The sequence below is a fragment of the Paramisgurnus dabryanus genome, chromosome 10, assembly GCF_030506205.2.
Source record: "Paramisgurnus dabryanus chromosome 10, PD_genome_1.1, whole genome shotgun sequence".
Lineage (NCBI taxonomy): Eukaryota > Metazoa > Chordata > Actinopteri > Cypriniformes > Cobitidae > Paramisgurnus > Paramisgurnus dabryanus.
In genome coordinates this window covers 20393076-20406570 of record NC_133346.1, presented here as the reverse complement: position 1 = coordinate 20406570, position 13495 = coordinate 20393076, and the positions used below count along the sequence as shown (strand labels likewise).

Sequence of the window (13495 nt, the reverse complement as noted above, 5' to 3'; positions counted from 1 at the left end):
GAGAGGCGGGACTAAGGAAAGGTAAAGCCAATCATATTAGCGATTTGAATTTTGGAGGCGGGACTCATCTGTTAACCGTTTGTGTGCTACAAGCGCTATTTTTCTTTATATAAGAGTTTAAATCTCATTTAAATGATTTCTGAATAAATTCATGTTAAATTAAATAAGCAACAAGTAAAAAACACAAGAAACAGACAGACATCAGTTGTTATATGAATAAAGATCATATTATTATTTTTTTTAAAAAGCACCCCAGAAAAAAAGGGCACTTTTTCTCCAGGAATAAAAAGGGCAGGTGCTCAAGCCCCCTTTGATGTCTATGTGTGCACGTGCCTGACCACCACTGTCGATTAATGGGTACATAAATCACTCAAGATATGTATATCATTTTTAAAATGTCTCTTTAAGACCATTTTTTAAATGTTTTTGGTATTAAAGTTTTTTTACGCAATTCGGCAATGACGTCACATTGGGGAGAAGTGGATGAAAGGTAGCCTCAGCATAGTATTAGAACTATGGCAATTGACTGGGATGAGGAAGAGGTTGCAAGAGCCAACATCTATGATGGCAGGGGCAGAGTGGGACCAAAAATCTACCTGGTACCTGTCATTTCGTAGACATTTTTCAACGAATTTGTGCAATTTGCTTGTTGGTAATAAACATTTAAACTGTTATCCACTGTATTTTATGTTGTTGAGTATCACAAAACGGATTATACTGTAATACGCAAAAGTAGGTACTATCTTACAGAAGTTTGCAACGATTCTCTTTTCCCCCACAATGCATTGCATTACGTCACCTTGGGGAGAGAATTTACCAAAGGACGCCTTGAGAGCATTGAGAGTGAGAGACAAGTAGTAGACTAAAGTTACAATATTCAGATTATGTGCAGATTATAGATAAAGAAAAAGATATAGACTAGATATATAGATAGACAGATAGATAGATAGATATCTATATAGTCTAGTACAGTGATTCCCAACCGGGGGTACGCGTACCCCAGGGGGTACGTGAAGAGTTTCCAGGGTGTACGCAAAAAGATTTACATTTTGCTTTGATCTCATTTACTTTTAATAAAAATGTCTTTCGTTTGTCCAGTCATTTACCTAAGATTGATTTTTGTGAGGAAAGCATTGTAAAAAGGAAAACTTTGTAATTTTAATCTCATCATTAATATAATTAGCCGTCAAGAGTAAATGCGCTGCATGATCCAAAACGCAATAGCGATGTCCAACTCAAGAACGATCTGACTATTTTCAATGAACCTGAATAGTTTCTAAAGACACAAAGTTTATAAACTGTAAATAATGTTCAAATAATGTTATAATATTCATTCCCGCTGCCATTACATTTTCAAATTATGCAAAAAAACATTTGCATTGTTTTTGGCTAACATATATTTTCCTGTATGATGTCTTTTGTATTTATAAAGAATGTCTTAACACATTTTGTTTCTCTTTATATTTGAACAGAATAATTTAACTTATTTGCACACTTTAATTATCAGTAACTTAAATTGAGATATTAGTAAATTTAGGGCATTTACTAAAAAGGACGTGAGAGCCCAATTCCAAATAAGCGGATAATTTGCGTGTGATTTACTACAAAGGCGCAAATAAAATACACAGGCACAATAATGACATATGCACATTTCTATAATGACCATTGCAATCTACTAAGAGCAGCGCAAATTAGTACAGGGTCGCAAATAAGAGAACTCGGCAGGACATCGCAATGAAAATGCGGACTGCGGAGTGTGAAATTCCAGCTGAGTGAAAGTAAGACGAAAGATGAACGGTAAAAGAAGTTTTGAAATACCTGATTTGACTTCTCCTCCTATTTTCTCCAGCAAATTAAACATAGCTTGGCATGGCAAACTCTATATATATTTTTTAAGTATGTTCCTGGCAAAATGTAATACTCTCCTCGCATTAATGTTGCTTCAAAAGGAAAACATCCGCAAATGCAATAAGGTCGCAAAAATAACACCTTTTCAGAGCTAAATATCTACTGCATGTCTTTAGTTAGTTCAGTCGTTATTTAACGACAAAATGATGGTTTGCGCAAGCTGTTAGTAAATCTGGCCCTTAAAGGGGACATATGATGAATTTTTTTAATGTGTAAAATAAGTCTTTGGCGTTCCCAGAGTCCATATGTGAAGTTTTATCTCAAAAAACCCTACAGATAATTAATTATAGCATGTCAAAATTGCCATTTTGTAGGGCTGAGTAAAATGTGCCGTTTTTGGGTGTGTCTTTTAAAATGCAAATGAGCTGATAAAATGCAAACACTGATCGCAATGATAGTGGTTTGTTGAAATAAACATGCTTCATCAGTCAGTGCTTTTTGCTTTAATGTTTAAAATTAATAAATATTACTAATTATTTGTCTTTAAAACACAACTTAGGTTTAGTTTCGATGAAGTGGTACTTGAGCCTTACTGATAGGGCTGTGGGGGTACTTAGGGCAAAAAAGGTTGGGAACCACTGGTCTAGTACACCAAGTGAAGGTGCTGAATTATTTTGGATCGATTGCTCAGGGATCGATTTTTCACTTCAGAAAGACTTCCACTCCGCGTTAAGAAAGACAACACGTTCTATGCAAATGCAGCATTCCTCGAATTATTCCAGTAATGTTTATTTTAACATAGTTTAAGTTATCCGTAAAATATAGACTATTAATTAAATTATCAAATTGTCAGTAATACAGGAAGATGAACCGGGTATCCCTCGCTAATCATCCACCCTCCTTATCCCATTGTGACACTTGTGCCGCTTCTTGACATGGATTTAACGACTTTTAAAAATTATTTAATACACTTTTATACTAAGGTACTACAATCAGAATTGATTGGCAAGCAGCTGCAGTTACTTCTGTTTAATGCCTTATTGATTGCCATTGGTTAATGCTTTCAATAAAAGGCAACCTATCTACAATGAACAGAGAGAGAGAGAGAGAGAGTTAGATAGAGAATATGGTCTGAGAAGATCCAGCAGCTCCATAATGAGTTGTCTTGGGACCCATGATCTTTGTGCTGCAAACACAATGAGCTACCAATTGAGCTAAAAGAATATAAATGTTGTCTTATCCACAGTCAAAGGTGGATATAGCATTGTGTATTTTTCAGCACTTGACAAAGTTAATATCTGAGCCGTTGTTTCAACAGATCCGTGGCCTAAAAACTTTAAGGGGATTTACCACAACTTCAGTTTTTATTACATTTCATCTGTGTGGAGAAGCTGGAGTGACAGCAGACGAGACTGTGAACAGAGAGGAGCAAATCTGCTGATTATAAACAACAAAGAATGCGTGATGAAGAATGAGATTTAATCTGTTTGTGTAATGTAAACATTCATTTATATGAGTATTAATGTGTAATTTATCACTGTTTGATTATGACAGGAGTTTGTGCAGAAGGCCATACCTGGTTATTATTGGATTGGTTTGAGTAAAGAGAGAGGGGTGTGGAAATGGGTTGATGGCACCACATTGACATTAAAGTGAGAGATCATTACATTTAACTGAAGATCAGAAGGTTTTAAAGTTTTTTTAAACTCTTGTGCTTCATTGGTGTTTCAGTTTCTGGAGGAATGGATACCCCAGATCTGACAATCAGTACTGTGCTGAAACATCTTCATCAGGGTGGACTGATTATTCATGTGTTCTTACTAATAGATGGATCTGTGAGAAAAGAATCTTACAGTGAAATAAGCTCATGAAGTAATACACCAGCACCAGTTTGTTTAATAATTGTATTTAATTATTGAGTTTTTTGTTATACAATACATTTTTGTGAAATACTAAACTGTAATTTCAAATTTATATGGTAGCATATATTTATATAATATTTATTTTTCAATTTCTATTTATCTTTTTATTATGTCTAACATTGTGGCTTTAACATATAAAATTATAACCTGGACATGTTGTAAGGAACCACACCATCTGATTCCAATTTAAAAAAAATAATAATGCTGCCGATCATAGTTTAACAATATTTAAATATTGAAATGCTAATATATTACTATAAACTTAAACTGAGGCTATCCATTCTAATTTATGTTTATACACCCTCCTAAAAAAATAGACACCATCACAGAAATTCTATTGGTTTTATTGAGAATTTTATTGGTTCTAATGAAATATGGCCCAAAACACACTACAGTTTATTGGTCTTTGTTGGTCTCTAATGGTATGCACTGGTTCTATGTATTGGTTCTAATGGAATATGGCCCAAAACACACTACAGTGTAGTGGTTTTAATGGTAAAAGGTAATGGTTCCTATTGGTATTTTAATGGAAACCATTAGAATTTTCTGTGATGGTTTTATAGATTTTTTCAGCAGGGCAATTCACCCTTAAAGAGCATCTATTATAATATTCACATTTTTAAACATCCTTTTGTGTGTAGGTGTGTATTAGTACATGTTAACATTATTAAAAAAGTACATACCCCAAAGAAAACGATGATGCGAGTTATCGTCTCCAAAATTCTAGAACTACAAAACACTGTTGTAGGCAACAGTTTACTTTCTGGGATTGGTGACATAGACAAGACTGAAGTGCTGAAGGGAACGGAAGTTGCGAAGCTAGGAAGTCCCTGTTTCGAGTGTGTTTGTAAACTCTTGTTTTTTAAGTGATTAAAATATGTCAAGTAGATGCTGTTTCTTTAGATGCGAGGGCAAAATAGCACTTTATGGCCTTCCACAAAGGACATCAGGAAACAGTGGTTAGAATTTATTTATTACGGTTCCGGTACAATCCAGTCAGAAGTTGTTTATATTTTCACGCCATTTTCACAATGACTGCTTCCTGAACCATAACGAATTTGAAGCTGGATTTACGCAACGTCTCCTCCTGGAAGTTGGATTACCGTACACTTCTAGATCACTGGCTGTAAGTATTCATCTTTACTCTTTACCTTTTACGTTACCGGAGCTTAACATTATGTGCGTGTAGAGCGAACTTGCAAGCAATTTTTTGTGTTGTAATACTGTATTTCATAAACCACGTACCATATTTACCCACATGTATGTTGAATTATGCAGACTATCGGTTGTTTTTGTTGTTTTAATTAGTTTTTAGATGTTGATTTAGACGCATTTACAAACTTGCTAGGTTACCAGCTAAACTGTTACCGGTAAAGTTTGTTCTCATGATCAAACTCAAGAAACTCTCAGTACAGATGATTTGTTTATATGTATTTTACAGTTGAATTTACTTTAAGCTTTCTTAGATTTTGAAACAAAGTAAACACGTCATGTGTGTTGCTAATGTTGGGGCATGTAAAATATGAACATTTTAATGAAAAGTCTAACGATTTATAGTCGTTTTACTCTATTGTTACAATGTCTTTTTGCCTAATTTTACATGTTTGTTTTATTTGTCTGTCTCCTAGAATCACAGCCGGACACCCCCTTCTACATTGTAGGCAGCAGTAGACGTGATGTAAAATGCCAAACATGCAACATCAGTGGGCACACAGTACAAGCAGTCAGACTGGCATATGAGGAACAAAGGTATATTTGAGGTATTTGGCTAGTGATACCACTACCAGTATTAAATGTATAACTTATGATGACAAAGTTTTTTTCTCTGCATAATCATAGGAACCCAGGCAGTAGCATCGTTTCAATATTTTTCCATCACCATCATCAGTGGACACCTTTCATAGCCTGATTCTCAGATTTGCAGAAAAAAGTGTGGTTTTCCCATTTATTGGAATGCTGTGCAGGTATTTAAGTAATTGTATTAAATAAAGTAGTGTTTACATTTAAATATATTGCTTGTTTCTCTTTTTACATGTTGTATCTTGCAGCCATCCACTACAATATAAATGCAAACTGTCAGTAAGCAGTAACAAAAGCAGCAGAGGGAAAGTACAAGATTATGTTCCCAAAGTCTAAAAGGGAAAAACATTGCAACAAGGCAAGTAAAAACACAAGCGACATACTGTAAGCAGTAATATTTTTATTTAAAATATATTAAAAAATACTAAAAACTTAATGTATGAATCAGGGAAACAAATGATCAAAGCATAAGATTTATTGACTGCAATATTTAGTTTGATGAGGTATTGGAGGACCCAGTTCCAATGGACCTGGCATCACAGTTTGAGAGACCTTCAAAGGAGGACGTGATTGCATGCCATCTCACAGGCTTCAGTGTAGGGGTCATCGGAAGCCAACATACTGACCTGTCTGATCAGGAAACTCCAAGCGTTTCTGGAGAACAACACACGACAGGATGATAACCCTATAGTTTAGTTTTAGATAGCACCAGCTGACAAAGCTTCGATACGCCATTTATCTGTATAGATAGCTGTAATCTGTAAGAAGTGAATTGAACAATTATTGAGAAAAGAGTACAATATGGTTACTAAAGTATGTTTATTTGTATATTGTTAAACATTTAAATCTATATTTGTAATAAAGAAAATATAGTACTCAGTCAAAAGTTTTTTAAGTTGCATCTTTTGTTCTTTTGGGTACTTTGTTACTATAATGCTACTTTAATGTTATTAGTTTAAAAATGTAATAAAACATATAACAACTTACTCCTCTAGTGTCCTGTGCCGCCTCAAAGGCCCATAGTCTGTACAATTATATATATGTTTTGTGTGTAGGCATTCAGACAATGTGTACAAAACCTGGATGATGAATCACCACGCAGGTAAAAGGCCCTGGAACCTGTTGCATTTTCCTTAAAACCTAATAAGTAATAACATAGCACTTATAAGTAAGCAGTCTTTCATAATAAAGTTTACTATAGTAAAATAATGTAGAACAAATGAAATAGTTTTATCATCATTTCAATGAACATTTTCTATGTGCTACATAGTGTTTCCATATAGTTTGCGCAGTAATGTAGTACATTATTATTACCTTTTGAATGTCTTTGCAACACATTTTCGTCTTCGTTCGAGTTGAAGTTAAAGACACCTAAATGCAATTGCGTTCATTGACGGACATTGTTTATACCGTAACGGCCGTCTGAACTCTCTGAAACGAGCTCAAACTTGTAAGGCAGTACGACACCATCGTTTGTAGAGAAAAAGAACTGTTTCTTTACGTTTATGTCTGTGATTCTCAGGACCGGAAAACCTACGCCTAGTCAGGGGTGTAACCTTTCAAACACACGTGGAACCCAGTTGACCAATAACAGTTGAGTAGGTCATCTGACCAGTCAGAGTACACTAGACATTTTCATGTGTTTTTTTCTTCTGTGGCCTTTGTGTTCTCTTTTACAGTATGTGGCTGTTGATTGAGCCCAAGTGCCTGAAGCTGAAGCTCCCTGTCAGAGGGGAAACTGCACACCTGTGTTAGAGGAGCTATCCTTGGTCCTGAACACCTCTGGGTGGCACTGATGGTACTCTCCGTGGTGCTGAAGGTGACATATTCCTCATGGCCACCACAATGTATGTGTATTGTTTTGTTCCCTGTTGTTTGGGAATTACTTTCCCTTTAATTCTGCCTCTTTAATTTATGCATTACAGTGATGCAATACAAACGTACATTGTTGTTCTGCTACAAGCATTCCAAATACAATCATAGTGATCCAGAATTGTAAAAAAATCAATCTGTGTGTATTCATCTGTCACACATTTATTAATTTTTTTGTGTTATTTAAGGTTTGATGATTCAAATGCCGTTAGGATCTGAAACCTTTGTACAGACACACTGACTGTCACATAATGATGAGCTTCTCACATTGAGATGTGTAGTGTAAGTTCCGGTTTGATGTGCAGTGAATATTTTAAACCAAAAGAGCAAAACAATTAAATAAAGCTAGAATAACATACAGCAGTAATACAGTTATAATGTTTGAATCCAAGAGATAACTGAGGTTATTTACAAATATAATAAGCTTATAGTGTTACAGTATAATGGTGTTGTTGTCAATGCTTCGAATGGGTTCGGGTAAATATAGCTGTTTAAAAAAATGTGTGCAGTCTGTAGTGTGTACAGCATAACTTTCAACTTTCTGCTTATTTTGGCATGTTTTTTTTCACCAATATATATTTTAAGATTGATTTTGACTATATTAAGTGTTATTGTTTTTTGCTTGTGAGTTGGTTCAGTTCACTGCCAAAGCAATCGGTTCAATGTGTTTTGTCTTAAAGTCGCCATGAAACGGAAGTAGCGATTGCCTTATTTTCCCCGTGGTGACGTATATCCGAATGAAACGGCTTTTGAGATGAAATAAGGCAGGGCTGGATTTGAATTTGTCCATCGAGATCTGATTGGATCGTTTGAAGTTGGGTCGTGTTGCTAATTGCTAATCGCTGCGATCTTCTCCCGGACCCCGCCCACCTGCCATACTTTTGACCGGAAGTGAAGAGAGATCGTTTTGAGGAGGGGAGGAGATTTGCATTTTTGATTAAAGATTATGACCACACACGAATTTTTAAAAAATAATGAAGCTCACAGATAAGTCATTTGTTAATAATACCACAATATTAAAAAAATATATATAGTTTTTCATTTCAATTTCATTGCGACTTTAAAGTCATCATTTCAGTCGAAAAGCTATCATTTTATCTTCAGACAGCAGCTGAAACTCTCAAAACTCTTGTATATTTAAATTATTATGAGGAACTGTACAAACAGTTTTGTAAAAATACCACTGAAATCTTTCTGTAATATCACGTGATTTAGCTTCACACATTTACCCCCAACGATTCAGAGCTCAACTTTTTTTTAGAGCAGATGCTTACTTAAATAAACCTTTACTGGAATAAACTACAGCACAGTCTTATCATTGACTGTAAGAGATCAGAGATGTCTGAGATGATTTATGATGATGTGATCAGAACTGAGACTCAAATGGACAGAGGAGAGAGAGAGGAGATGATGGTGGCCATCTATGAAAGTTTAGCTGCTGTAAGAAATGATGATGTGATGATAAACACAGAGATGATGAGTACAGAGAGACAGCAACATACAGGTACTCACATTCATTTATCAGTTGATTTATTGAAGTGAGAAAGAAAAGACAAATGTAATCTGATGTGTGTGATTTTCAGGAAGAGTCTCAGGCTATATCCACACGAAGCCGGTGCATTCCCTATCCGATCATTTTTTTTCCTTGCTCTAAAAAAATAATCCGTAAACACGAAACCACTGAAACCGACTGAAAGCGGTGTAGTATATATGCCGGACCAGTATGTAGTGATGGCGAAGTGAAGCTTTCTTGAAGCAGTGAAGCTTTCAACCCAATTGTATCGGAAAAAGGTTCATTACTCGAAGCTTTTCAAATCAGAGGTCAATGAGGACCTCTGCTGGTGAAAGTGCTGTTTCACAACATGTTCCACAACCAAACAACGTATTAATTATAAATGCAAAAGATAATGGATTGACAAATTAAGGATAGATTCATAAATAAATGTAACAATATATTAAATACATGACCAAAGCATGTTCCATTTCATGCGAATGGTACTCCAAACAAAAAACAAATTAAGGATAGACCTTGACTCAAAAGTATAAAGTGTGAACCAATTAAAAAATATATCATGATATTAAGTAAAGCAGAAAAGGCTTTTTACTACTATATATATATATATATATATATATCTCATAAACTCACTATACAGTAATCGATTCCGTGTAATGTAATACTCCAATACAACCCATGAGGGCGCGCCGCGCATCGCACAATTCTAAACCTTTGAATCAGATAACGAAGCAGTCACGTGGGTGTGTGTGAAACGAAGCTTCGGACGTCATTGGTCACGTGATTTTGCCAGAACGAATCAAGCTTCGATACAAAGCTTCAATGAAAATCGGTTCGTTTTTTTGACACACGCTTCGGAGCTTCGGTGTCACTGGTAACATCACTACCAGTATGGGGCGCTGTAATTCTGCCACAGATATACACTATACACGGAGAAGAAGACTTTGAGCATGCGCATAGCCAACGTATGGTGTTGTCCATTATCGCTTGTTGGTCACCACAATTGCATAGACGCAATAGATTTTGCTGTAATAAAGCTAGTAGGCTTTAGTAGCTTCTGTAGCACGAACACAATCACGTAATCCGCCGTTATTGTTGTTGCTGTTACGTGGGACGCTTCCGACACGTGATGTGATGACGTTTTCGCTTCACAAAATATACGGATTGGCTGTACAGACGAAACCGCAAGGGTGTCGGTTTCAGATTTATCCACTTTAGGACCAGGTTTCAAAAAATAGCGGTTTCACTCTCTGAAATCGCCGGATCCGTGTGGATGAAACGCCAATACGATAACAAATTTATGCGTATACAGTGATTCGCGTCTCCGTGTGGACAGCCCCTCAGTGAAGAACAGAAGACACAGATCAGTTCAAGTGTGTTTGTGTTTACTGTCTGTTCTTCTCTTCACTGCTGTAATAGTCATCTGTGTCTATTTCACCATGGAAAGAAAACAACTACTAACACACAACTATAACTTGACTAAAGAAAATGAGAGATTACTTTCAAATCTGACTGAAGAAAGAGAGAAATTCAGAAAAAAGAGTGATGAACTTCAAGCGGTCAGACAAGGTAATCACAAGTTTCTTTAAGAAATTCTGAAATGTAAAGTTGTAACACCGTGCTTTTAATAGGTGTTTGTTCTCGTATCTTATATAATAGCCTACTTTTACACAGAATATCATTAAATCTTCAAATAAAATCTTTGAATTCATAAATGTTTTCCAAACCTTTTAATAAAAGTTGCAACCAGAAACATTTTATATCGAATATTTTAATCGCTGCTTATACTGTATGCCCTAAAATAACAAATACCAACAGAGTTTAGTATTTTCATTTTTATTTTATTACACGACACAATAAAACATATTTATGCATATTAATATGTTTTTTCCTGTTATAAAACATGAATTTATAATGTTTATTAGTGGAACTGAAGGTTGGATTCATGGGTTGGATTAAACTGTCATCAGTGAGGCGACCAATCACGAAGAGCTGTGTCGTCATCAGAACTCTGTGCAGCCGCTCTGGAGAGGCTGCACCGGCTGAGTTAGCCGGCTACTCTCAAAACGCTCTTGCGGTACTTTAAAACCATATGACACAGTCACGTGCCTTCATCGCCAGCTCAAGTCAGACAAAATTACTAACCGGCATCCACTAGTTCAAGTCAGCCGCCGATCAGTCTGCGCAGCCCCCTATAAAGTCGAACACACCTCATACATTCACACACATTCATAGTTGTTCATAGTCATGTGGCCGGATCGTGATGGTACCCATGTTTTGTATCACGTGGCCTTTTATTTTGGTAGTGTGCTGCAGTGTCTTGTCTCTGCCCCGCCCCCTTGTTTCCTCGTTAATTATTCATTATTGGTTAACTCCCCTCACCTGACCTTTCCTCGTAATCTTGTTTAGTTTTTCCTATTTAAGGCCCCAGTGTGTTCTGTCTTGTGTTGAATAGTTTTGTATGTTTGGTTTGTTTGAGATGTTTTATTGTTGAAGAAAATAGTCACAGTCAAGTCTAGTTAGTCCAGTCTTGTAATTGTGTGTGCTTGCCCTAGTCTTGTCAATTGTTGTTATCTGTCATGCCTTTTTCTCCCATGTGGGCCTTTTGTTTTCTGTGGTAAATAAACCCCTTTTGAGTTCATCAAAACCCTTGCACTTGGGTCCCGTTCCTTGGAAATCATGATACCACCCTTCTCTTGTCATTTAGAAACTCACCATTACAGGACTATTTGAGTTTCTTAAAGACTTGTTGTTGATTGCTGCTGTGTGTTTTATCTTTATTTTTTTGTGAATGTATATGATATTTTCTAATAATGTAGCACTTTAAGTAAAAGTACATTATAAATAAAAATCATTCTTTATTTTATTGATATTTTTTATAATATATATTATTATTTTTAAATGTAAATGTAATAAACATCCAGCCCCATTAACTAAATAATTGTATAATATTGCATCAAGCAGTAAAAATTAAATTAGTAAAAATATAGTCAAAATTATAAATAATAAGTCCCCAATGAAACACCAGTTACTGTACAACAGTTGTTGTTTTAACAGCTTGGCAGTCTAACAACTTTACATGGATTCACTACAACTTCAGTTTTTATTACATTTCATCTGATCAAAAGATCTGGAGTGACAGCAGACGAGACTGTGAAGAGAGAGGAGCAAATCTGCTGATTATAAACAACAAAGAGGAACAAGTGAGTGCAGAAGAATGAGATTTAATATGTTTATGTTAACATTAATTTATATGAGTATTAGTCTGTAATTTATCATTATTGAATCATAACAGGAGTTTGTGCTGAAGGCTACAGCTGGTTATAATTATTGGATTGGTCTGAGTAAAGAGGGAGGGGAGTGGAAATGGGTTGATGGCACCACATTGACATTAAGGTGAGAGATCATTACATTTACCTAAACGTCAGAAGGTTTTAAAGTTCTTAAACTGTTTTGTTTCATTGGTGTTTCAGTTTCTGGGTGAATGGATCATCTTACAATCATAATTGTGCTGCAGCAGATGCATCAGGATGGACTGATTATCAGTGTAATTCAATATACAGATGGATCTGTGAGAAGAGAATCTTTGAACACCAGAACAAAAATCTGTTTAGTAATTTTGTTACACAATGAAAAACACAAATTTATTAAAGAGATTAAATTTTTGTTTTGTGTGTTAAAATGTCTGTAAATCTATTTGTAATTGTAGATATCTGATATGATCTTTTTCCATCAGAAAACTGGATCTGCTTCATCTGCTACTCTATGTGTTAATTTTGTGTTTATTTTATGTAATGAAACTTTAAGGGGCAGTTTCCCAGACAGGGTTTAGATTAATTCAGGACCTGGCATTTTTACAAGCAAACCTTACATAAAAACAATAACTGTGTGCATCTTGAGACAAAACAACAGCACTGATATATGTAAAGATGTGTCAATGCAATGTGTTTTCAAATTAGGCAGCTCAAACAACATACATTTTAATCTGGGACTATGATGAGCCCTGTCTGGAAAACCGCCCCTAAGTGTTACCAATTGATTTAATATTTTAAATTGATCCAACTTTTTACGTGTATGTGTACCTAAATTGTACATATTATGATCTTTTTAAAGGGAACCATTCCAGTGATAGCTTTTGTACCTTTTTTCTGACAGTAAACGCATATGTGTGTGTTATCCAATCAGCTGTCTGTCTAGATTTGCTTCAGATGATTTTCTGCATGTCTCATGGTAGCATGTCTGTTTATTTCCAATGTGTGAGAATGTGCGAGAAAAAATCCTTTATAGGAAACTTTTCTCAAATCTTTCTGAAATGTCAGAAAATGTCAAAAGATTTTCTGAACATTTTACAGATCAACACAAACCTTTACCTGCTTTATGAACCTATACATACTGTAAACATACAGGGCACAAAGTTTACATATGTGTATAACAATTTAATATTTTAATATTAGCCACAATGTCCAATAAAAGTATACAGATAAAGCATTGATGAAGCAATATTGCTTAATTATATTATGTTATACAAATCTTGCTTGTT

The 13495-nt window shown here is 35.3% G+C and overlaps 1 protein-coding gene across 1 annotated transcript; it reads left to right on the top strand.

Moving 5' to 3' along the window:
- The first annotated feature begins 10366 nt into the window (after positions 1-10366).
- On the top strand, positions 10367-12628 carry LOC135779616 (C-type lectin domain family 4 member M-like). Its single transcript, XM_065290396.1, has 5 exons — positions 10367-10524; positions 10881-11032; positions 12084-12158; positions 12251-12351; positions 12429-12628. Exons 1-5 carry the CDS (start codon positions 10395-10397, stop codon positions 12586-12588), a joined length of 618 nt encoding a protein of 205 aa, XP_065146468.1. The 5' UTR covers positions 10367-10394; the 3' UTR covers positions 12589-12628.
- Positions 12629-13495: the final 867 nt, after the last annotated feature.

Excerpts from the sequence above, each read along its gene's own strand:
- LOC135779616 (XM_065290396.1), top strand. The coding sequence starts at position 10,395 with ATGGAAAGAAAACAACTACTAACACACAACTATAACTTGACTAAAGAA. Across the intron at positions 12,159-12,250 it reads TAAACAACAAAGAGGAACAA|GAGTTTGTGCTGAAGGCTAC; the intron begins GTGAGTGCAGAA and ends GAATCATAACAG. Across the intron at positions 12,352-12,428 it reads GGCACCACATTGACATTAAG|TTTCTGGGTGAATGGATCAT; the intron begins GTGAGAGATCAT and ends TTGGTGTTTCAG.